This window comes from Phocoena sinus, chromosome 10 (assembly GCF_008692025.1).
Source record: "Phocoena sinus isolate mPhoSin1 chromosome 10, mPhoSin1.pri, whole genome shotgun sequence".
NCBI lineage: Eukaryota > Metazoa > Chordata > Mammalia > Artiodactyla > Phocoenidae > Phocoena > Phocoena sinus.
In genome coordinates this window covers 27,135,420-27,161,592 of record NC_045772.1, presented here as the reverse complement: position 1 = coordinate 27,161,592, position 26,173 = coordinate 27,135,420, and the positions used below count along the sequence as shown (strand labels likewise).

General features: G+C 43.2%; 1 protein-coding gene across 4 annotated transcripts in view; it reads left to right on the top strand.

Moving 5' to 3' along the window:
* The first annotated feature begins 389 nt into the window (after nucleotides 1-389).
* The window catches only part of CRADD (CASP2 and RIPK1 domain containing adaptor with death domain), a 192,007-nt gene continuing 166,223 nt past the window's right edge, over nucleotides 390-26,173 (top strand). For all 4 annotated transcript variants that reach the window (XM_032645485.1, XM_032645487.1, XM_032645486.1 and 1 more), the window contains exons 1-2: nucleotides 390-541; nucleotides 2,094-2,397. In XM_032645485.1, coding sequence (XP_032501376.1) covers nucleotides 2,100-2,397 — 298 coding nt within the window. In that variant the 5' untranslated portion in view covers nucleotides 390-541; nucleotides 2,094-2,099. The remainder of the gene's footprint in view (nucleotides 542-2,093; nucleotides 2,398-26,173) is intronic.

Below are 26,173 nucleotides of genomic sequence, written 5' to 3'. Positions count from 1 at the left end.
GATGATAAACAAATAATTAAGTAAAAGTTTTAGTAACTGATATGTCCTTCAGATAAAAATAAAGCTGGAAAAGGGGATGGGGAGCGCAGGAGGTGAATGTTGTGAGTTTAAATAGCGTGGTGGTGGGCACTGCAGTTTTAAATACAAGTGGTCATGGAAGGCTTCCCTGATAAGGTGACTTTTGAGACCCGACTATTATGTCAATTGGGTGCAAGTCCCTGGTGGAGTTCATGTATTAAAATGCAATTATTCAATTACTCCTTTGTTAGATAACTCCCTAAATGACGCTATTTTCCATCTCCAGGGGGTTATATTCTCTACCCACAGCAAACATGGCGGAAAAGGCTTCATCCTGATATCTGGGCCGCCAATAAAGATGGCCACAGCACTTCCTGTGTTTGCCCTTAACAAAGATGGCGACAATACTTCCTGTTCAGGGCTTTTGCCTTCAACAAAAATGGTGCTTACGGTACAGGTTCCCTGACACTTTGGAGTCCGGTTGCAGTTTTTTTTTTTTTCCTTAAGATACGTGTTTGCAGACGTAAGTAACAGGATCCCAGAACCCCCGTATGCATCTTTTCTCGAAGGCACCGCGCCGCGGCGTCTGTGGCCTGGGCCCTGCGTGGCTCCCCCGCCCGCTAACTTGCTCGCGGCGTTCCCGAGGCGCTCGGGCTGGGGTGGTGGTGGAGGTGCTCGGGGCCCTGCTCTCCCCTCGGTCTTCTCTGCAGGTCATTCCCAGCACCCCGTTTATAGCGGGTCAGGTGGCCTCTAAAATCTTTCATAGTTCTTTCCGTTCCTAATGCCACAGGGCTTCAGCTGGCGAGGCGGGAAATAAAAAGTCCCACATCGGCGGGGACAGACCAAAGGGCACATTTTCCTGCTCACCTGCCGCCTCTCGGGGTCGCCCGCTGTGGCTCTACTTTCTGTGGGTGTCATAAAGCCCCATTTGCCGTCCCCCGTCTCCCCTCCCCGCCACTTACATACCCTCTTAGCCGTCCCTCTGCTCACTGGTGCAGTGGTCTTAGAAACAAGCCTTCCATGGCGTGTGGACATTAAAAAAAATCTTTTAAAGGAAAAAAAAAAGCACAACATTAAATGTCCCGTGCATGTGTGGCTATGACAGTGTTGTGATGGAGATTTGAAATTCTTCCAGAGGAGGGCTGGAGTCTGTGACTATATATAAGATTTACTGTAGTCTGGGCATGAATGCCTAATGTTCTCCTTGAAGGCAATGGTGTATAGGCCTTTTCTCTTAGGGAAAAAGATCCTTAAACTTATTGGTACCTGCCGGTTTATTGCCCCACTTCCATTGATGATCAGGTTCTGCAGATGCTCGCGGTCTTAAGGGCACTTGTGTGCATATTGGCGGTTTCTGCGGTAATGGGGTGTCTCTGATGAACGCAATGTTAAAGGAAAAGCACTATTTCTTCTCAAGTATGTTAGAATGAAGTGCTCCTCTGTAATCCTCAGGTAAAAGTTGTTTTTTTTTTTTTTTAGAAGATGTTGGGGGTAGGAGTTTATTACTTTATTTTTGCTGTGTTGGGTCTTCGTTTCTGTGCGAGGGCTTTCTCTACTTGCGGCAAGCCGGGGGCCACTCTTCATTGCGGTGCGGGGGCCTCTCACCATCGCGGCCTCTCTTGTTGCGGAGCACAGGCTCCAGACGCGTTGGCTTAGTAGTTGTGGCCCAAGGGCCTAGTTGCTCCGCGGCATGTGGGATCCTCCCAGACCAGGGCTCGAACCCGTGTCCCCTGCATTAGCAGGCAGACTCTCAACCACTGTGCCACCAGGGAAGCCCCAAAAGTTGCTTTTTAAGCAGGGTCTCTAATCCACTTTCCCCCAAATCTCTTTATGGAACAAGGAATGGAGCTAGGACCCCATTGTGTGGAAAGTAAAAGCAGAGAAGATGATTCATGTTCTGAAGCATTCGAAATTAATTCAGCTTGGCTTAACAACCGTGTATTAAACACCATGGCCTGGCGTTCTGCTAGGGTTCGAAGATGTCCGTAACCTTAAGGAGCTTGCACTGTAAGACACTATCTTTAGGGGCTCATCAGGCTTCCTGTGATCTGAGCTACCATTTTGTGTCTTCCCAGGGGGAGATGGAGGCTAGAGACAAGCAAGTGCTTCGCTCCCTTCGCCTCGAGCTGGGTGCAGAGGTACTGGTGGAGGGACTGGTCCTCCAGTATCTTTACCAGGAAGGGGTCTTGACGGAAAGCCATGTTCAAGAAATTAAAGCTCAAGCCACAGGCCTCCGGAAAACAATGCTGCTGCTGGATATCCTACCTACCAGGGGTCCTAAAGCATTCGATGCCTTCCTAGATTCCCTGCAAGAATTCCCCTGGGTAAGGGAGAAACTGGAGAAGGCAAGAGAAGAAGCCATGGTTGAGCTGCCTGCAGGTAGGCCTCAAAAAGATCACTCCAGACCACCTCCACGATCGTTGGAACTGTGCCTTTTGGATTTGAAGTTGGGGTTTTAGGCTGGGTGGGGGTTGGCGGGTCCTGAAAGTGGGAAAGGAGTTTGGTTTGCAGGCATGTGGCGCTGGAGGGACTGGTTGAGGAGATGGAGTTAGGAAGTGCAGGGAAGGAGGGAGGAATGGAACACGATTGAGAGGGTGAGGAGGGAGCTCAGAGAATACATTTAGAAATGCTTCCAGGGAAAGTTGGCAAGTCACTTGGGAGGCATGTTCTCATCAGAGAGCCAGGTCATATCTCAGCCCTTGGCATTGGGAGCCATTTGGAAAGTGCAGATGGGAAAGCAGGCTTTAGGCTTCCTGATAACTGATTCGTGGGGTGCCAGAGCGGCCGGCTGGGAAAGGTCAGACTCATGAAGAAGGGGACAGCCTCTAGGAAGGCACGCCTTGCACCTGTTCCCTGGGCTGTCCTGCATGTCCAAAGGGGATTATTTGGAAGGCTGGCTTAGTTTGTTTTTAAAGACTATTGATTTAAAGTCATCCTTTTTAGTTTGGCTTTGTTCAGACACCTGGAGTATTTAATTTTATAAGGACAGTAGTTTTTTTTTGGGGGTGGGGTGTCTCATTTTGATTTTAAGGAACGTTGGAAGCTATAGAAAAGAGAAACAGTCCTAGTGCTATCAGCCTGGCTTGTAGCAGGAAGAAGATGTGAGATGAAACACTTGTTTCTTCTCAACACCTCCCATGACGTCTACTTTTTACAGAGATTGAAGAGCAGAGAACTGAACTGGCAAAAAGAAAGAAGGAAAAAAGAAAGTTGACTTGTAAATTTTTAACAGAGTTAGGAAATTGACATTCTCAGTTTTTTATAGCAGTGATAGTTAGACCTACCCCAACTCAGGGATCTCCAGAATTTGTTGTTGCTGTTTTTCAAATACCAATATAACTAGTAAAAACACAAATGCTATTAATAAAGAAACTACTTTTATTATTTTTGCCCCATGGACCTCATATTTTGAATGATTTTCCAGACCACATGATAAGTAATCATGACTAATTCTTCTAACATTTTTATTAATGACATATGTCTGAATATTTGATCAACATGAGATAACTGGTTGACTTAGGAAGGCCTGGGAAAATCCCAGTGGAAAAAGCAAAAATATTTTCATTTCCTTGCATGGCCAAATTACAGGTAAATGTATGTTTCAGGCTTTTTGAAATACTGAAAAAAGCTGGCCTTTGAGGACCACAGGAATTTTCAGGTTGGATTTGTTCTTACAAAATAAAATATTCCAGGTGAACAAAGGCAAACTGAAGTAGGTAAAATGTTTCCACCACTTGATTGAAAGCAGGATATATAACATAGAAGTGGGGAGATGTTAAAAGAAATATTAGGGTGTCCGATATCTTTTCATGGTATTTGACTTAGAGGTTCCTCTTGGCAACACATAGTTGGAAATAACAAAACAGGCAAAGCTGAAAGCCTGTTACTACTGAAATACTTAATTTAATTTTATAATCATTGTAGGTGTTGTAAATAGTATGATTGTATGTTGTTCAAAGAGGTGTGACCCCGTTTTCATTTCTTCTGATTCATTCAAAGAACAAGAAAAGTTATTTTTAACAAATGGTGAAAGTTACAATGATGTTGAAGAAAAAAAAAAACATATATATTTTTAAGTGAGCAGTATGAAACATCGCGGACCGGGAAAGAATTCAGTGTATCTGTGCTGAAGTTTGGAAAAATATCGTTAATACGTTAATTCTGTGGAAGTGGTCAAATGGAACGATAGGTTGGCTACTGCACAAATGAAGTCCTCTCAATTGTTTTACTTCTTGTTGAGTAACACTGCTACTGAAAAAAATATCCTGAAGAGAGAGTTTGATTTACATAGCGTTCTGTATACTTTCCACAGTGGTAGTTACACAAACTCACTTTTTAAATAGTTTTTGTTAATTACTGAATATTTTAAGTAAGATTACCAAATATAAGTAAGGTGTGAAGAACAATGGTACAGTGAACACCTGTCTCCCCATCACTCAGTTAAAAAATATGACATGGGGCTTCCCTGGTGGCGCAGTGGTTGAGAGTCTGCCTGCCAATGCAGGGGACACGGGTTTGTGCCCCGGTCTGGGAAGATCCCACATGCCGCGGAGCGGCAGGGCCCGTGAGCCATGGCCGCTGAGCCTGCGCGTCCGGAGCCTGTGCTCCGCAACGGGAGAGGCCACAACAGTGAGAGGCCAGCGTACTGCAAAAAAAAAAAAAAAAAAAAAAAAAATTACATGGCCTTTGAGGACCCCTGGGTGCTCCTCTCAATCCTAGCTCATCCCCAACTTCCACTCACCGATAAACCTTGAATTTGGAGTTTATCATTTCCTTCTTCACTTTGTAATTTTCCATCTCATAAAACTCACTTTTAAAATCCACATATGTTATGGAAAATTCACTACACCATAAGTTTCAGCAATATCTATATACGTAAGGTGTGGAGGAAATGGTATATTTTAAAGGAGTTGTTAGTTAACAGCCTTCTTTATTTGAGACCTTAAACTTTGTGTTAAATTAACTTGATGGCTGTATTTTAATTATGAAATTAAATTAGGACTTAATTAATTGGAAACCTATTTTTTTTTTAAATCCTGGAAAGAGTTTATTAGACTTGAAATGCCTTCAGTTTTAATGTAAAAAATGCGAATGGACCCAGAGGCCTATTTTCCAGGACTCCAGTGCTTCTCCAGTGTCATAATGGAGTAATTTTAACAAGGTTTTAAATAGTCCATTTAAATTTTTGTAAAGGCATGTTTGAACTTTGAAGAATTAGAATGTAGGAAAATGTGGTGCTTATATATGTATGTGTATACAATAACCTCTTCTGACTTTTTACTCATTTCAGTCTCAGTTATTAATTAATTTGTACAGGTTTGGTGGTCTTCTCTTGGGAGGCTTTGAAAATGAATGGGGAGGAATGGCTTTCTCTTTGGCCAAGAGGTCTATCCTGATTGATCTGAATGAACTGATGTTATTTTATAAAAAGTTTTCTTGTTTTGGTCTTTTCAGAGAATCTTGGTTTTCCTCTTGTTTGTTTGGTTACTTTTTGTGTTTCACTTGTAAACTTTGAGCTACTTAAGAGGCCTTCTTTGGTGATTGATCCCTGTTAGTTGCTTTTAATTTATATTCTGGGTGTCATTTTTTTATTTATTTTTAATTTTAATTTTATTTTTTAATAGACACCTAGCCATTTTATTTTATTTTATTCTTGGCTGTGCTGTGTGGCGTGTGGGATCTTAGTTTCCCCACCAGGGATAGAACCCATGCCCCCTGCAGTGGAAGCCCTGAGTCTTAACCACTGGACCGCCACGGAAGTCCCTGGGTGTCATTTTTTAGAGAAGAATCCAGTTGTATCTTCTCTCTATTCTTCTAAACCATGCCCCCAGGAAATCCCAAAACATTAAAAAAAAAAAAGTTAAACTTTTGATTCTCTCAGTGTGCCTATCCCTATTAAAAAAAAAAAAAAGACCAAGATGTTCATGGATAATTGATTTTGTGTTTTTCTCACCTTATAAAGACAATTATATTTTATTATTTTTTAATCTTTTAAAATAAATTTATTTTATTTATTTTTGGCTGCGTTGGGTCTTCGTTGCTGCGTGCGGACTTTCTCTACTTGCAGCGAGCGGGGGCTACTCTTCGTTGCGGTGCACAGGGTTCTCATTGCGGTGGCTTCTCTTGTTGCGAAGCACAGGCTCTAGGCGTGCGGGCTTCGGTAGTTGTGGCTCGTGGGCTCTAGAGCGCAGGCTCAGTAGTTGTGGCACACGGGCTTAGTTGCTCCGCAGCATGTGGGATCTTCCCGGACCAGGGCTCGAACCCATGTCCCCTGCACTGGCAGGCAGATTCTTAACTACTGCACCACCAGGGAAGCCCAAGACTCTTATATTTTAAAAGAGGAATTCTGGCAATAAAATGACTTAATCCCGCCTGGCACCATGGAAGGCACACTTCATGGTATGTCCCCTACTGGCCAAGGTCACGTAGTAGACACTAGATTAGCTGGAAATCCTCCCTGGGCTCCTGGCAGGTCACTTAGGAGATGAGGATAGTGCTGAATCTGGGTAAAGGCAACATGTGTCTTCCTGCCTGGCTTCCCACTACTCATGGGCCCTGTCTAGGCTGACAAGCTCGCTCTGGTGCCTGAGCTAATCTGGATCTGGAAAGGAGGTTTGTCAGCAGCCCCTGTCTCACCAGCTGGTAGGACTTAGCCTTAGGTCATGGTGGGAGTGACTTCTGGGCCCAAGGACTCCCTGTTCTACCATGTTGGCCCTGGCTGTGGGATTGGGTCTCTGCCATGATTCCCACTTAACAGTCAGCCTGGCAACCCTTCCTGTAACCCCAGTCTTTTTTAGGCCTGGGAGTTTTTTTTTTTTTCTTTCTTCCTAGGCTAAATTTCTGCTTTATATTCTCTTAGCCACCAGCAAGGATGAAAGATAAATGTCTTATAATGCAGCTCAGTGACTCCTATTTTAGCATCAGATGCCTCAACTCTCTGGCCTGCTGGAGTAGCTGTCCTGGGGCTGACATTTGTTGTAGCCTTGCCTGAGCTTGAACTGGTCCTCGCCATGGACCCTGTGCCCTGGACTCTGTGGCTGTCCTCACTGGAGCAGGATGCAGGGCTGGCCTGTTTCCCCTCTGCCCAGAGAGTCCAGGGCTCAGCCTGTCCCTTTTCGAGCTGGCCTCGTGTGACCACGTAGAGCTACGTCAGCTGCTGTTTTGAGATATACTCTGGCTGTCAGATGTATACTTGGATACATCTGAAGTTACTGAGCAATAAAAAAGCAATGAAGTTTTTACTCTAGGTATTGTAATAGGTTTATTAGAGAGATTTCTAGCCTGGGACTTTTTAATCATACCATGAATTCATACCTACTCTGGGTATGGTAATTTCAGTGTCGATCTCAGTTCATCAGGCTTGTGGTCTGTCCAGGCACTTCCACTGTGGCTGAGCAGTGTTCACTCTGTGGCATCCTGTGTCCTAGAGAGGGGATGGTGGGTCAGCATTCAGAGCAAGACCCCTCCTTGTGCTAAGGGCAGATTCTACAGAGAGCCCAGGTTTCTATGTGTCTCCAATATGATTATCATATACTTCCTGAGGACCAACTAGATGCCAGGCACTAGGTGATAAAGATACATGAAGATCTCCAGATCAGCTGAGAAGACTCGTTCATTCATTCAACAGATATTAGTCTTGACCACGTGCCAGACATTGGGTGCTGGGTATATTGTAGTAAACAAAGCGCCTGCCCTTCTGGAGCTCACTATATTCTGTAGTCTGATGGGGACCCACAACGAGCAAGTGAATAAATAATACATCAGGTGGTGAGAGTGCTTTGAAGAACAGTGTGTGTGGTGTTGAGGAAGGGCTTTCCGTAGTATGTGGGGTGGTCAGAGAAAGCTTCTCTGATGAGAGGCGTTGAGTAGAGACCTGAATTCTTCAATAGAATGGATACCTGGAGGAAGAGCTTTCAGATAGAGGCGACCACGAGTGCAAAGGAACTCAAGTGTAGCCCCAGTGACAGGGTACCTAGAGCCCAGGCCCTTCTGGGAGAATAATCTTTCTCCCAGAGAGATGCTACGTCGTATTGCCGGTCGTAAAGGCCCAGTCTTGACTGTTTGTCCTTGTGTTTCCCAGAATGTGAGATGTGTGCACGGCCATGATCTTGGGTGACTCTTAAAATGATTTTAGATGATATGTGGACATGGGATTAGATCACAAGGTGAAAGAGCTATTTCCTTTTTCTTTCTGTTTCAATCCTGATAACATCCAAGTGAAAACCTCCATTTGGTACAAGTGTTTCTGTAACATCTCTTGACACTTGCCAATTTTTCTTCCTAACAGACAGCAAAAGCTCCTCATGCTTAAAGCCTTCTGTAGACAACAGTATTTAGTTACAATTTAGTTGTTTTGCTTGTTTTTTCCCCTTGTATCAATTTAATGGTTTTCTGACATTGTGGCAAGTAAAACTGTTTTCTGTTTACTTTAAAATACACTGTATTTAAGTAAAATTGAGTCAACATAAAGAAAAAGACTAAGAAAATAATAATGGTATGACAGTATGGCAAAAAGTGTGAAGATGCGTGTCATGTATTTTCTCATTTGAAAAGAGCGACAGGAGTTTGGGGCAGGAAGCATCGTCTGGCTGGCACAGTTTGGGGCAGGAAGGCTCTGGCTCTAGTTCAAATGGAAGATAACACCATATTCAAGGTACTTTACTGTTCTGCGTATTCAGTGGATGCACAGTGGCTGGGAACTGGTTAAATTTATTAGCAGAATTGCCAGAATGACTTAATTTTAAGTTGTCTAATTTGTAAACGCATTCGCTTGCTAATGTAACAAGTCAGCAAAATGGAGACACATCCCAGTATTCTAGACTTTAAGACTGGGAGGGTGATGGTCGCAGATCATCCCATTTTTCTCTGAGAAAACGGAGTGCTAGAGAGATTAAGACAATTTGCCCATGATCACACAGCTAGTTAATGTAATTTATTGCCAGGACTGGAACCCAGGCCTCCCGACTCTGGATTTAAGACTTTTGCTACGCAGACTTGGCTCCCTGCTGGGTTTGAAATGGAATTGTATTATGCTGTAGTGTTAATCATTGAAATTAGCCTTTAAAAAAATTGTACTAATGCTTTTTTCTTCATTTTAAGAGGAAAATTTCAAGGGCTTTTAGAGGTATACTGGGATGAGATTTTACTAAAACATTTAATTTTTATCAGTGCCAATTTTAATCATTTAAAAGGAAATTTTGATGGGTCAGTACTGCATTTTGTCAGAAGACTCCACCCCTCACCCCCCCACCCCCTTCTGCAAGGCTGACATACAGAAAGGGCGGAAGACTTTTATCAAGTATTTATGGGACTGATGAAATAATGCATCTGTTGGCAGCAAACTGCAGCTCTTTCTAGGAATAGCAAACCATGTGACAGGTCTCTCCTCAGCAGGGATGCCTCCATATCCATCTAAAAAATGGATTTAATGTTCTTTCCTTTTAGAAATTCTCACTGTGACATTTTTTTTCTCCCTCCTGTGGATGTATGGGTCGCTTGGCTACATCAATCACCCTACTGACCCTCAGGGTTGATGTAGCTCAGTGTTGTTTAACTTTGGCTTTTAAAAAAAGCCTAATGATCCTCAGGCTTCACCCCAGGCCAGTTCATGCCAAAATCTGTGGAGGTGGGGTCTGGGCACAAACACGCATACACAGGCACAGACACCTTCCTAGGTTAATTTTGAAGTGCAGCCAGGATTGAGAACCTTGAGATCCGACCAGCAGATCGTGCATGTGGCTCCTTTCTCACTTATTGCTCCCTGGGTGTGAGCCTCCCAAAGCTGTGTGCTTGCTTGAAGAGTTGCTGTTGTTTTCAGGTGGGGGAAGGTGGAAGGGAGCTAGGAATAGAGATGTAGAAGGATAGAGCGCTTTGTTTTAAATCTGTGCTCACCATTGTTGTTAATTCTTTGAATTCCCTGAACATTGTTGCTTAAGAATGTTCTAGAATCACAGACCCCATGCAGGTGTGACTCTACTACCAACATTAAACTCCATTAGCGCTCCTTGGGGGTTCATAGGCTACGTGTTCACAGAACAAAACTGAAGAGAGGGTTTTGAACTATCTGGTGAATTTGGATTTGGGGGATTCCATGCATTGTCTATTCACATTGTTTAGTAATTACAGACCATCCACAATACTGTGTGCCCTGTAGATCAAGCTGTGTCCAAATGGAGACAGAACCTGCTGGAGGAGAGTGAGTTGGGTGCTGCTCTCAGCTACAGAGGGAGCTGAAGATGGCTTGAGGATGGATGAGAGGAGGAGAGACAAATGGCCAGTCGGGAAGACCGGGACTGGCTTAGTCTGTCCATCTGTGGGTTGGTCAGACAATCTGCCCACAGTTTCTGTTGATAATTAAAAATGAATTTTAATCTTTTCTGTGTCTCACCAAGAACCTCAAATAATACCAGTGAAATAATAATCATAGTATTTATCAGCAGCTTAACTTACCATGTGCCAGGCACTGTTCCAGGTCCTTTGCATTTATTAATTCATTTAATCCTGACAGTAACTTAATGAGGTAGAAGGTATTATACCCTCATTGCACAGAGATGTTAAGTCACTTGCTCAAGGTCATACAATGTAGTTAAGCCAAATTTGCAATCTAGGCACTTTGACTTCAAAGCCTGCTGATTCATGTCCTGTAAAGACACTTTCTCAAAATTTGCTTTTCTCTCCTCCCTAATTCTGATAACCTGTGGCTGCTTCAGAGCCTGTTATTTACCAGCCCCCACTTTTTCCTCCCCCGCTACTCCAGGCTCTCCCAGACATGCAGCCACAGGGTCTTTTTCTTTCCCACCTGTTGTCCAAAGACTAATTTCTGGTTGGTCTCTCTCTCTTCCCCATCTCTCATTTTATCTTTTTTTTGGGGGGGCGGGGAGGGGTAGGGTCTAATGTGAGGCCATAGGGGGCCAAGGGACAGGGCCCTTGGGTTGCTTCCATCCCACTTGCTACCTTGAGAGTAAAAAAAAGACTCAGTCTTCTTGGCTGTGATCAGGAGATGGTGTGTTGGCTCTCCTGGTTCTGGAATCAGGTCCCACTTTTCCAGCTCTTAAATCATGCTATGGAAAGTCATCAGTTCCAATAACCAGCTTTTCTGGTGGCGTGGCCTCCGAGTTTAACTGTACGTTTAGCAAGGTAGTGTTCTCTTTTTATGGGTGTAGTTCAAACTTGTAGGCTGCTGTTGTAGCTAGCTGCAGGAATGTTTGCCTTTACTTAATTTTAACAGGCAGCTGTGTTTATACTTGTTCCTCAGTTTGAGCAGTAAGGAGTATATGAATATGATTCTTTGGAGGACTTTTCCCCCAGAGGGAAAAAAGAGTACATTGTACTTTTCCAAACAGTAAATTTTAATTGAGAAGGAAATGTAGCTTCTAGAAGTTTGGGGCAGGTTTTAGTCTTAGGCTTTACTTTTGTTAGCATTATAAAAGAAATCTTAACTCTTTGTGAGAAGCGCCAAGTTGACAATTCCTGGAAATGTTCATGTTCTATTTATGCTCAGCACCATAGCAGAGAGGGTGGCGACACTGTTACCAAAATAAAACTGCTGAGATGTAGTAAGTGGCAAATGAGAGCTAATGGGTTTATAACCTAAATATAAGACTTTTGAAGCATCTCTCAGTCCCACCATTTGTCCATAAGGTATATGGGGGCTGAGTGGTAATGGTGCAGTTGTTACGGAGAATTACAGAGCAAGCAGAGCACATCTGTTGGGACTTGCCCTGTTGTTAGAACTGGGGAAGGTTAGAGCCAGAAGGTACCTCAGAGACTTTACAGATGAGGGAACTAAGAGATGCGTATCAGTCAAACATGTATGTGGGCTCTTTGGTTCAACCAGTAGACCTCTTGCTAACATAAGCAAAAGTGGAAATTTCTCTAACGTGCACTGGGTAGTTCACAACTTTGAAGTAGTTGCTAAAATTTCAGGGTTCAGTAAAGGCAGGAGTCAGGCAACCCTGGGGATTTCTGGGCATTGATGACCATCTCCAGCTCAGTTCCTCCACTTTGTCTTCTCTCGACGTTCAGAGCCTGGTTGGCCTAGGCTGAGTCATGAGCCCTTCCCTTAGGACACCAGAGTCACCTGGAGTGGGGAAGGGACAGTTCCAAAAGGAAGAGGTGAAAGCTCATTCATGCTTTGTGATACTGGGGCTGGACCCTGCAAACATTTCTCCTTTGTCAGGTGGTGCAGTGTTAGTTTTCATCAGTATCATGCCCATTCTTTTTATATTTAACAGGTTCTACACTTGTGGGCCTGGAAAGAACTGGTAGCCCTTTAAGGAAGGAGAATGTTCTACATCTTTTTTCTTTTTCTTTTTTTAAAAAAATAAATTTATTTATTTATTTATTTTTGGCTGTGTTGGGTCTTCGTTGCTGTGCACGGGCTTTCTCTAGTTGCGGTGAGCAGGGCCTACTCTTCCTTGCAGTGTGCAGGCTTCTCATTGCGGTGGCTTCTCTTGTTGTGGAGCGTGGACCCTAGGCATGCGGGCCTCAGTAGCTGTGGCACGCGGGCTCAGCAGTTGTGGCTCGCGAGCTCTAGAGCGCAGGCTCAGTAGTTGTGGCGCACGGGCTCAGTTGCTCCGTGGCACGTGGGATCCTCCCAGACCAGGGCTCAAACGCGTGTTCCCTGCATTGGCAGGCGGATTCCCAACCACTGTGCCACCAGGGAAGTCCCTGTTCTACATCTTAATATAGCAAGGCCCAGGTTGAAGGCCAGAGGTGGTAGGAAGAGTAAAGGAGAACAGTTTTTGAAAGAAGATAGGTCTTCTAAAACCTTTTCAAAATCAGACGATATTGGGGGGAAAAATGGATTGAGAATGTTGAAGTAGAGAGGAGGTTAGAAGGAGAATTTGGATTGAGTTCTAGCCTAAGGGCTTTACATATATAAACTCACTTTATCCTCATAGACCTTTGAAGTAGGTACTATTACTGTCAGTAGATAAATCTCCCAAAGTCACACAGCTCAATAGTAGCAGAGCTGAGATTTGAACACTTACAGTCTGGTCTTCCAGTCTTATTGATCACTAGGCAATTCCAGTTCTCGGTTCTGATTGGAGTCATGTGCCTTAGATTACCTGACCTGGGCTAGGCACAGCTTCTTTATTTCCTGACCCTTTTTTGCCTTGGGTCTCACCTGTGGCCAACATTTTCATGCTTTTTTTGTTGTTTGTTTTTTATACAGTTTACCAAATGGGAGATTAAAAGATATACCAAAGAGGATAAAAAACGTTTTCTAAGAAATGTGATTAGACAAAGATTTAAAAAGAGATTGACATGGCAATTTTTGTTCGTTGAGTCTTTAAACTTGTCTCTCCCCTTTCAATTTCTTTTTATTCTCAATTAGTCTCAATTTGATGGTGCCATGGGAAAATGTGCTTTTTTCAGGCCTCTCCTATTTGAGCCCTTTTATTCCTTCATGTGTCTGTCAGGATCCATTCTAGAGACAAAAACCACTAGTTATTTGAATAAGGAAAATTTAATATAAAGAATTATACACTAGTAAAAAGTTAACAATGGTTAACTACTGACAGAGGTAAAAGAGGTCTCCAAGGAATACAGGAATAGCAAGTGGAAGAAGCTACTTTTTCTAGGGCTGGAAGAGAGTACAGGTTGAAGGCACTACGAGCTTGCACAAGGCCCCTCTCCACTCCCAAGGCTGTGGTTCAGACCTCACTGGAGGTGAAGTGACTGCCACATGAGTGTGCAGCCTGCCGGTGGCCAGGGAACTAGCCAGAGGTTCCAGGCTGGAGCTGGTCTGTAGGAGCTGCCCACCAGGTTGAGAAACTTGTTAGAGAATGTGGGTAGAGCAGAGTTGATTCTCAGAAAGCAGACTGCTGAGTGGTAGAGAAATTCCCTGGATAGTGAGCACCTTTTGTTTCCCAAACACCACTGGCAGTAGTACACTTCAGGGGGGATAAAGCATCCCGAACCAGAATGAAAAGCCCCTTCCTCTGCAATGGCCTTGCAGTATCCCTCTAGTGCCCTCTACTGATGAAAACTAACACTGCACCACCTGACAAAGGAGAAATGTTTGCAGGGTTCAGCCCCAGTATCACAAAGCAGGGCAAATAGGGTGAATACATTGTATTAGCAAGAAGTAATACATTGCTAATTGGTGCACCTCATCTGTAAAAGGATGATAGTACATAAATCCCGAAGTACTTCTTAGAAGCTCATTCATTCATTCATTCATTAGGCAACATTTTTTATCTACCATTGCTGGCTGTTCTGCTAAGGCTTTGAGATTATGATTGTCATTGTCTATTTTTCTTTGTTCCTCCCTGCAAAAAGAGTGCAGTCTTCTCTAAGGCAGAGGCTGTGTTTTGTTTTTGTTTTGTTTTTGCGGTGTGCAGGCCTCTCACTGTCGTGGGCTCTCTCGTTGTGGAGCACAGGCTCCGGCTGCACAGGCTCAGCAGCCATGGCTCACGGGCCCAGCTGCTCCATGGCATGTGGGATCTTCCCGGACCGGGGCATCGGCAGGCAGACTCCCAACCACTGCGCCACCAGGGAAGCCCAGAGGCTGTTTTTTTCTCTGTACTTGCAGAATCTATCTAGCATAGTGCTAGATACATGTTAATCCTCAGGTTTATTGAATGAATGAAGGAATGACTATAAAGATGAATGTAAAGGCAGAGTAGTACCCTCAAAGAGTTTATTTATTTTAATTTATTTTAGGTTTTTTTTTGGCCGTGCCACACAGCTTGTGTGATCTTAGTTCCCTGACCAGGAATCGAACCTGGGGCCCCAGCAGTGAAAGCGCCAAATCCTAACTACTGGACTGCCAGGGAATTCCCATCAGAGAGTTTAAATTGCAACTGGGGAAAGGTAGAGGCAAGTACTTAAGTATTGATATAATACAGTATTCTGGTTATCTTTTGTTGTGTAACGAGCTACTCCAAAACTTAGTGGCTTAAAATAACAGTCATGTATTTTACCCATGAATGTGCAGTCTGGCCAGGGCTCAGGTGGGACAGCTCATTTCTGTTTCACCCCGTCCCAATTGTGGTGGTTTACCTGGGGCTGGAGGATCCATTTCCCAGGTGGGTTGCTCACATTTCTGGTAAATGGGTGCTGCTTGTTGGTTTCTCTCCACGTAGGCCTTTCTACAGGTAGCTGGGGTTTCCTCACAGTATGTGGTTGAGTTTCAAAGGGCAGGGAGTAGAAGCTGCTTGTTTCTTAAGTCCTGGATCCGGATACTGGCATAGTGTTGCCTTTCACTGTGTTCTTTCAGTTAAGCTGTCCCAAAGCCCAGATTCAAAGAGAGGAGATAGAGACCTCACATTTCCTGGGGGGTATGTCAGTCATTTTGGGGCCTTACTGTACTTATCAGATATAGTGGTTTAAAATATGTATATTTCTTATCATAAATGGGAAATTAGCTGCCCTGTATGAAAGTGACTTGTAAATTAATGACAAATGTTATTTGATGCTGTTAATGTTTAACAAGAAAGTTTTAAAAAGTGAAAATGGATTTTCTTTCCGAATATAAAAGCAACACGTATTTGTTGTTTAAAAAAAAGCTCTAGAAAGATATCAAGAAAATGGAAATCACCCATAATCTTATTGCCCAGAGGTAACCACGGTTTATAATAAATGAGTAGTGAAATGCAATATTTGGGTTTTTACCACAGGAAATTTTGTTTTAGAAGCTCTTTCTTTTCTGAGCGCTAGTCATTTTGAGAAAGTTGTTATTGATACTAACACTGAAATCCATGTGATGCCAAATAAAGAAAAAAATTCAGATTATATGTGTGTGTGTAAAAATATATACTTTTCTTCAGAGAGTGAAACTTTCTGAATCAACCTGAAGTAGTCTTTTCACATTATTATGAAGGCTCGTTGCTATTTCAATTAGCAGAGGGTGGGTGTGGGAGCCCTGGACTTAAATGACCTTCTCCAGTGACTCTTAGGGAACTACGAGTGGTATTTTTCACTCTGCCATTTAAAGTATTTTTCTGTTTATCTTTCTGTGAGTATTCTGTTTCAAAGTATTGCACTAGATTATTATATAACCTGATTTTTTCAAAGTCTCCTGTCTGTATGCTTTTAAATACTACTACATTTCTAAATCTTTCTTCTTCACTGTTTTTCCCAAACTGTTGGGCTATAGGTGATGAAGCCTTTGCCTGTGGCGTGTTAAGATATATTGATGTCCTTCAAATTGACTAGATTTGTAAATATGTTAGTGTTCTGAATTGTAGATTAGATTTTTCCCCCTTGCTCTCGGAAAGGCATTCCGCATACCTTTTTTTTTTTTTAAACAAATCAGTATATTTCAAAGAAACTGTTAAAACCTTTGGCAGAATAGACATATCCCACGCCCCTCACTCTTTATTACCAGGGTAATACCATAAACCATTGTAGGAGGGGCTGGATAAGTCAGAGAAAAGAGCAGGTATGAGAAACACCAGAACTTTGCTTCCTGCATGATTTCAGCAAACACTTATTGAATATCTACTACGTGCCAGGAGTTAAACAGGTATACAAAAGTTAAGGTATAATCCCTGCCCTCAAGGTGCTCCAGATAAATGAGATGATACATGTAAAGTACTTAGAACAGAGCCTGGCATATATTACACATTCAGTTAATGTTTGCTGAATGTTAGTTAGTAAAATTCCATAGGAGGCATACAACTAGGAAAAAATGTCTAAAAAGTCTTCTTAGGGAGACAATAATGAAAATAAGGTTGAGAAGCACTGGATGGGGAAGGACTCGTTACCTGATTGGACCCTGGGCTGAGGGAGACGGAGGATTCTGGGATGACGCCCAGGTTTCTGGTTTGGACGCTTATTGAAATTCACCAAGACCGGATACACAGGAGGTATGGTTGATGTACAGATTATGCTCGTTGAATTTAAGCTAGTAGTGACTCACAGGTATTGGGCACTTATTGTGAGCCAGCTCCTTTAGGTGCTGTATATTTGTCAGTAGTGCGAAGTAGATACTATAATATTATTGTTCCCATTTTAAAGATTAGGAAGCTGAGACCCAGCCCAGGGCCACATAGCATTTCCTTTAGTGAAAATGCTTGGTAAGCTTTTGGAGATGTGGGTCTAGGTTCAGGATGGAGTCCTGCTTCTACCTTTTGTTTGCTGTTTGACCTTGGGGATTATTATTATTTTTTTCTCTGAATATAATTCCTTTGTTTGTAAAATAGAGCTGCCTCTTGCTGTTCTCCAAGAGTAGTTGTTCAGGTTAAATGAGAGGAGATATGAACACATCTTCTAAAGCGTATGTAGGTAGTATTTTTTTTTTTTTTTTTTTTTGCGGTACACGGGCCTCTCACTGTTGTGGCCTCTCCCGTTGCAGAGCACAGGCTCCGGACGCACAGGCTCAGCGGCCATGGCTCACGGGCCCAGCCGCTCTGCAGCATGTGGGATTTTCCCGGACCAGGGCACGAACCCGTGTCCCCTGCATCGGCAGGCGGACTCTCAACCACTGCGCCATCAGGGAAGCCCTGTAGGTAGTATTTTTAATGTTAGCCGGTACCCCACAGTAAATGCCGTTTTCTCCCTTGCTGTACTTCTTACCTTTCTCCTCTGTGTTCAGGTAGCTCCCAGGGGTGTTGGAAGGACAGAGTGAGAGCCTCCCACCCTCATCCCTCTACCATTTTTGTTGCAACTACGTCCATATCGTCTGATTCTTCCCCATCATCCATCCCAGAAGATGACTCAGGAAGCTTTTATTTCCATGGGTTTTCATGAACCTCCTCCCATCTAAACACAGTGATTCACTTCTCAAGCTGTAGTCATTTGACTTCTGCCCCTTACAGCTGTTTTCACAGAGGTCATCGGTGACCTTTGGTTAGGTCGATCGACATTTTTCATGTTGCCACTTGCTGTCTTGGCAGCATCTGACGTTGGGGGCCACTCTCTCATTCTTGATGTTGCCTCCTTCCTTGGTCCTGTTTTTCCTTCTGCCTCTCCATCTACTATTTCTCAACTTCTTCTTAGTCTGCTTGCCTCTTAAATGCTTGTCTTCTCCTGAGTTCTGTCACATCTTTCCTCTCCTCTCACTGGCACCATTCTTCTTGGGCAAAGCCCATCTGTACTCATGGCTCGATGACCACTTCAGTAAGAACTGCTTCTAAATCTCTGTCTCCAGCCCAAATAGATAGCTGCACTCCAGTCCTCGGTACCTTAGCTCAACATGGCCAAAATACGACCCCTCATTTCACACATCAAACTTCCTCCTCCTCAATGATACTTATTTTTCTCCAATTCAAAAATATATTCCTATATATGGGCTTTTTTTTTTTTGAGTTCCCCAACCAGGGATTGAACCTGTGCCCCCTGCAGTGGAAGCATGGAGTCTTAACCACTGGACAGCCAGAGAAGTCCCAAAAGTGGGCTTTTTTGTTAATTGTTATTTTATTTTATTTTTTTTTAAAGCACTTATTCCAGACATCACTTCTTTCTTGAAGCTTTGCATGACCCCTTCATGGCTAGCTGAGAAACTCCTCTTCTGTGTTTCCAGAGGGCTTGGGGCATATTTCTGTTATGGCACATCCATACTATGTTAGAGTTTTGTCCTCAAGCATACTATGAGTTTGGTGAGGGCAAGAACTTAGTTTTACAACCTTATAGACTCAGAACCTAACATGTTGACAGATACCTAGTGGGACCAATAAACATTAGTTGAATGAGTGATCTGTGGTAGCCTTATTTGCTCCCCTCACTTCCCTCTTAATCTCTAAGTACCATAACTATTTATATTAGTTTGCTAGGGCTGCCATAATAAAATACCCAGGCTATGTGGCTTAAACAACAGAAATTTATTTTCTCACAGTTCTGCAGGCCGGAAGTCCAAGATCAAATTGTCAGCAGGTTTGTTTTCTTCTGAGGCCCCCTTGGCTTGTAGATGACTGGCCTCCTGCTGCCTCTTCACATAGTCATCCCCCTGTGTGTGCATCCCGGTGTCTCTCCATGTGTCCTCATTTCCTCTCTTATCAGGACACCAGGCAGGTTGGATTAAGGCCACCCTAATGGCCTCATTTTAACTCAGTTACGTCTGTAAAGACTCCAAGTACAATCACAGTCTTAGGTATTAGGGGTTAGGGTTTCAACATATGAATTTTGGAGAGGCTGGTTCAGCCCATAACACTATTATTGCTTTTTGAAAAACTTTATCTTAGTTTTCAGCTCATCCTGGATAGGCAGCAGATAATTCTTTAGTTCTTGACCCTCCGTGAAAGTGATTCTTTGGCATTTCTTAGTGGTTTCTATTTAGTGTTTGCTGAATACCAGCCATTAGCCATTCATTTTACCAAACTTAAAACAGAGTTTGTTCTGGTCTCTGTGTAGCATAAGTTCTGAACTGTCTGTCTGGGTATTAATCCATTTTATCAGCATTATTAGTAACTGTTGTAATAATGAAATCTCACATGGGGGGTGGTGTTCCTTAACTTCCTTATTGCTGAAAATTCCAGTTGTGGAGGTACAGGTTAAGTATAGGAGTGGGTACAGCAGTCAGAACCCTTGAAGCCCAGCTCTGCCCAGGGCCAAATCATTTTAAAGATGAGGGGAATTCAAAGACTGAAGATTTGAGGCTTTCAGGATCGGCCCCTTTGAACTGATATTCCTAGGAACACAAAGTAAAAAGTACAAAGTACAAAGTAAAAGCAAAATGAAAATCACCCCCTCCAACATGCACATACCACAGGAGACTTCTAACAACACGACTCCTTGCCTGCTAAGGGAATAGTTTTGTGCACATAGTAAGTAGCCTTGGTTCTTCAGTTCTGGGCTCCTTCATTAATCTGCAGTTCAGCTTTCTTACAGTTTAATCTATAGCCCAGCCCCTGGGCTAGTTACTAGCTGACTTCCCCTTTACCCCTTCATTTCCCACAAGTGCCCTAGAGTCTTGGCCTCCTGCTTCTTTCTTCTTTTCTCCCCTCCCCAAGTACTCCCCCGCCCCCCAGCTGTCACCTCCTTTGCTTGGGTTCCTCTCCCTCAGGCTAGTCTCCTAATCTCTCACGGGGCATCCCTTCTCCTGTTTCATTTGCCTTCTGTTCCTTACTTCTTTCCTTCTCCAACGGACTTCTCCTTTGAGACACAGGCTGAAGAGTTTCTAAGCTCATTTTGACTTTTCGTTGCTACTTACCTTTGCTGTAAAGCAGGGGTTGGCAAACTATGGCCAAATCCTTGTGAGCCAAATTCAGTCTACTACTTGTTGTAGCATGGCCTGTGAGCTAAGCATGGTCCTTCTATTTTTAAAGAATTGAAACAAAAACGAAACAAAAGAAGAAGATTTCATGACCTGTGAAAATTATATGAAATTCAGATTTAGTGTCTATAAATAAAGTTTGCTTGGAAGGCAGCCACGCTTGTTTGTTTATCTGTTGTCTGTGGCTGCTTTCACGCCGTGCTAGCAGAGCTGAGTAGCTGCAGTAGAGACCCTGTGGCCCGCAAAGGCTAAAAAATATTTACTCTGGACCTTTACAGATGAAGTCTGCCCATTCTTCGTATAAAGAGTGAGAAGGGCCGGAAAATAGTCTTGCACGACAGGAATCAGCTTTGTTTACCTTTCTTTTCTTGGTGCTTACCAGAGGGCTGGATTAAAGCTAATGCTTAGTTCTAAAATTGTTTTGAGAGTCAAAACCCAAAACGGAGAGGCCTTTCTTCAGGGCAGACTTTTCCTGTGAAAGTATGTCATTATCTTTGCCCTTTCTTTTGACTAAAATTTTGCCAGAAGAGGTTTGTCATACCAGAGCCATTGAACCTTTTCTTTCATTTCTAAAATTGTACATAAGAGAAGAAGAATTAGGTAAACCAAACAGATAAAACTCCTTTGTACTGTGCACATTCACACCAGGATTAAATTTCAGCTTATCGTGGATACTCACTCATGGTTTAGTCTCAAGATTTTTAAGTATTAGGGTGATGAGATAATGTTAGCATTTAAGTACTAACCACAAAAGTAGTTGAGCAAGGTTTGCAGTCATGAGCATTTGCCTTTTGTTCCCATCCATTAGGTGTTTTGTGTATTTTTTTTTTTTACAACCCCCCACCTTGTCTTTGTTTTCATGTCTTTTAAAGGAAATTATCACTGACACTCAAACCTCCTGACAAGTAATGCCAAGCAAGGGTAAGAATTTCTTCCCATTCATTCTCCGAGATAGCCATTGTGCGATTTCTCTCTATTATTCAGAAGTGTGGCTGTATTGGGTTTCTCAAGCCCTTAAGGCATTTGTTAACAATACATTTTGAGTGTTCACAGAGTGCTGTGGGCTCCAAAAGGCATCAGCGGATTTCATCAGAAATAGAAGGTAGAACAAGGAGTCTGTAATCGCTACCACAGGAGAGGGGTGACATGTATGTGAAATTCTGAACATTTAACAGCAGGCTACAAAGAAAGACCAATGGATGGAGGTCCACCAGAGCATGCAACACGAAGGCATGGTCTCAGTGGGGTGGGGAGGATAAAGTAGGAAGTGCTTCTAGGGTGACACTGGGTTTTATGGAATGTAGTCATTGCTTACTAGGGAAGAAGCCAGTCCAGACAGAGTAGATGCTGAGTACTTTCTCCTAGACATCTTCTCAGGGTGCCTTGCTGGATCATTAAACCCATCATGTTGAAAATGGAACGAATTTTTCCCGGTAAATCCAGCTCCTCCTCCTGCCTTTAGTCTTCTCATTCATGTCATTTTTGTTTTCTGAGTTATATACCTGACCTCTTTACAAAGTAGGTTCTTGAATGAGTGGGTTCTGTGAGGGGAAGGACAGCACATAGATTGTTTGGTTCAAAGGAAGAATTGATATATTTTTTTAAAAAGAGAGAGAGAGACAGATGAGGGAGAGAAGATGAGTTGGTGGATGATCTTGTTTTCTAAGGATTGGATTTGGGCTTGATAGGGTAGTGGAGTGAGGCTGGAGTGTGAGGAAACTGGCCTAGGGAGAGAGAAGAACTCTCCCACCTCCCATCTTCCAGGGCTGACTTCAGTAACTGCCCCATATCTTCCTGATTTCCCCAGATTTTAGTTGAGATTCGAGACTTGCGTTGCATTACTCATCGTAACTAAGAAAATCCTTCCTGAGTTGGCTTCAGGTTGGTGCAGCTGCTAGGTCCTGATAGTGATAGGCTTTGACGGGGGACTGAAAATCCCACATTCGAGGTGGCATCCAACTGTGGCTCTACCTGACATGACTCTGCAGTTTCCCTTGTGAAAGGGAAATGTCTCCACCTGTTCTTTGACTCCTTTTCATGGTCTTCTTGCCTCCAGGCTTCCCTCCAGGCTTCTTAGAGCATGGTTCACACTGTCCCACTGTTCCTTCCACCCTTCCTGTACACTCTACGAAACAAACAAGCAAGCAAAAACCCCGCAGCCCTTTTCAGGCCAGCACACCGTATAGGTGCTGTGGTGGCCTGCGAATGGGAATGCTGCTGTTGGTCTTTGGCATTATTGATGGTTCTCTGCAGGGCCATGAGAGCAGTGGTCCTGGACAAATAGGATAAAATCTCCCACTCCGAGGTCACTGGTTTTTCCACACTCTGGGCCATTCAGATTTGGTAAGCTCCATTCTGATTCATTCCACAAAGGCTTAAATCATTTACATTGTTTTGTTCAACTCACTCAGGAAAGGAAAGCATAGACATTTTAATTATTTTACTACAGTGTTTCACACCTGCTACAGACTCCCACAACCAGCCAAATGCAGATCTTGGCTCCAAGGTTGCTGACTGCATGCTGTGTTCTTGAGGGCAGAAGTGAAAACCGCCCAGGACAAAACAGCAGTTTCTCTTTAGAAGGTGAAGGGGAGCAGAATAGGCTGCCCCCACATGTGCTCCTTTGGTATGTGGATTATTTTGAGCTGAAGAGAATCAAGGCCCAGCGGACTGAAGAAGAACGTTTAGCTCTCCCTTAACTATCTACAAGAATTTAGACAGGGGCCCTGGCCCAGAAAGAGAGCTATTACCAGAGATAACTTTTTATCAGAATGACCTTATCTGTTTGGCAGGGCAAATATCTATTTACTGAACATCTGGTCTTCTTATTGTCCTGAGAATTACTCTCTTCCCCTTTGAAGCCCCAGACTCCTAGCCCATTCTTTAGCTCAGGAATCTATATAAGGCTCAATCTCCCTGCTCACCCTTGGGTCTCATATTTTTATGGGGCTCCAGTACATGTAAAATTAAATTTCTTTTTCTGCTGCTAATCTGTCTTAGGTCAATTTAATTATTAGGCCAGCCAAAGAACCTAGAAAGGAAGAAGGAAAATTTTTTCCTCCCCTGCAAAAGTAAGAAAACAGGTGCCATGAAGGAAAGAGGTGCCAATTAGGTATTGCTTTTTTTTTTTTCCATATAAGATCCTTTTAATTTAAAGAACATTTGAAACAACAAGGATTTACTGTATAGCACATGGAACTATATTCAATATATTGTAATAACTTACAATGGAAAAGAATCTGAAGCTGTACACCTGAAACTAACACAGTATTGTAAATCAACTATAGTTTAATTTAAGAAAAGAACTGCTGAGTAATTGAGAATATAATCAAAAGGACTAGAAATCAGGTGATCTAGGCTCAGATGTTTCCTGTTTCCTACCAGTTCTGTGTCCTTAGACAAGATTTAAAAAAGAAAAAACTTTTTACTTTGAAATAATTTAAGACAAGTGCAGTAAAACAGTTCCCAGGTACCCTACACTCAGTCCCCGTTCCCCTCCCACCCCACGATGAAAATATCTTACGTAACCATAGTCCATTGCCAAAACCAGGAAACTGACATTGATTTAATACTATTAAATACATCATCGGGATAGTTTTTACGTGTACTCTGCGTGTGTGTGTGCAGCTCTATGAAATTATGTAACATGTGTAGATTCGTGTATGCTTTTGGTTTTTTCTTTTTTTTTTTTGGTACGCGGGCCTCTCACTGTTGTGGCCTCTCCCTTTGCGGAGCACAGGCTCCGGACACTCAGGCTCAGCAGCCACGGCTCACGGGCCCAGCCGCTTTGTGGCATGTGGGATCTTCCCGGACCGGGGCACGAACCTGCGTCCCCTGCATCGGCAGGCGGACTCTCAACCACTGCGCCACCAGGGAAGCCCTGCTTTTGGTTTTTAATGCACACTTATCTTGAAATTATTTTGAGCCTTTGTGTAAATAATAGTAGCAAAACTGGAAATTATTAATTTGGAAATCTGAATTTAACACTCTTAATTAAAAGACTTCTGGATTAGGAAGTAGAAGGTCAGGTTCTAATTCCATCTCTCCAACTGGAGAAGAAATGAGGGAGCTATACCAAACAGAAATCTTGATTCCCATGGTTCCAGCCAGGCACGTAGAACTCATCCTTCTTTCATCTTGCGCTGCACCAACCGTCCTCCCCAGTGTCTATCCCATGAGCAGGGCTTCTAAAATATCCCCCATATCTGTCTGCTAGTCTCCTTCCCTTGCCTGGATGACTGCAGTAGCCTCACATGGACTCCCTGTACAATCCATTTTCCATACAGCAGCCACAACCATCTTTTAAAAATACAAACCAGATTATGTTGTTGCTCTGTGTAAATCCTCCTCCAGTGGCTTCCCATTGTCCCGAGAATCCGATCGGAGCTCCTGCCCAGAGCCATGAGGCCACTGTGGTGGGCTGCTCCCATCCCATTGACGTTCTCCTGCCTTATCACTGTGCTACAGCCTTGCAGGCCTCCGTTGTCTGTCCAGTTGGCCACCATAGTCCTCCTTGTGGGCTTTGTTCTAGCTCTTCCCTCGGTCGGGTATGCCCGGCTCCTAGTTTTGCTGTGAACTAGCCCCTTCTGGACACTTTTTTAGGTGTCAGTCCAAATTAGACACCTCCCAAGTCACTTTCTATCATATCATCATTCTGCTTTATTTCCTCCATAGCATCTAACATAATCTGAAACTAACCTCTGCACTTGATGGGACTTGTTTTTACTTGACTAGTGAGTTACCCTTCCTTCAACTGTAAGCTCCTTGAGAAGTGGGGTTGCAGTAACTGTTTGGTTTACCCTCCATCCCAGAGCCAAGGACAGTGCCTGCCCCATAGAAGGCATCAGTAATTATTTTTTGAGTAGGTGCATTAAAGCACCAGGTAATCACAGAGGTTCTTGAAATTGAAAAAAATTACTTAATTAAGTGAAATAATTTGATGCTTAAGATTATTAATTTTTAGGGCTTCCCTGGTGGCACAGTGGTTGAGAGTCTGCCTGCCGATGCAGGGGACACGGGTTCGTGCCCTCGTCCGGGAAGATCCCACATTCCGTGGAGCGGCTGGGCCCGTGAGCCATGGCCGCTGAGCCTGCGCGTCCAGAGCCTGTGCTCCGCAACGGGAGAGGCCACAACAGTGAGAGGCCCGCGTACTGCAAAAAAAAAAAAGATTATTAATTTTTTCCCATATTTAGGACTCTGAGAACATTGTGATTAAATTCCTATATACTATGGATTCCCTTTTGTGTGCCCATGTGTTAGTAACAGGTCTTTTGCGGAGTCAGGACCATTTCAAATGGGAAAGAGAAGTCCTCTGTACCCTGGTGATAGGTTCCTGTTTGCCTGAACATGTCAGACAGACCACCTTAGTGCTTTTAAGTGGTAAAGTTGAAATTCCCCCCATTCACTTCCCCCCCATCAGCTGAGCTTTTGCATTAGAGAGACCATTGAGCAGGTTTTCGTACAGAAGGTGCAATTAGTGTCATGTGGTTTGGCATTTAGTCAGACTTGCTTTCATTATTTAGTTTAGGTTGAACACATCCCTTTTCTTTTGAATTTAACATGTAAGAAAAGCTCCCAGAACTGGAAGACATGGAGCTGCTAATGTTCTGACTTAAATGGAAAGAACAGAATTTATGTCCTCTGCTTCATTTCTTAAATTCTTGTTTAACTTCCGTTTTATTGTCAGAGCCACATAACCAAAATGTCACTCTATTTACTTTTGATGGTGTTACCAGCCACTTGTGCCATTTAAGCAGTTTTAGAAATGTAATGTAGTATAGGAATATAAATACATATGTTTTTAGACATGTGTTATGCTGAATTAGTGATTTACTGCTGCTGAAGGAATGGTTTTTGTGTGAAAGAAATGGTTAGTCTTTCACTGACTATTCTTAGCAGAGGTTAATACACTTTCTCTTCTCTGATTAAATTCTGGAGTCCTCTTTAGAAAAATGCATGTACCCATATAGCTTCCAGTGACATAAATGTTGATTT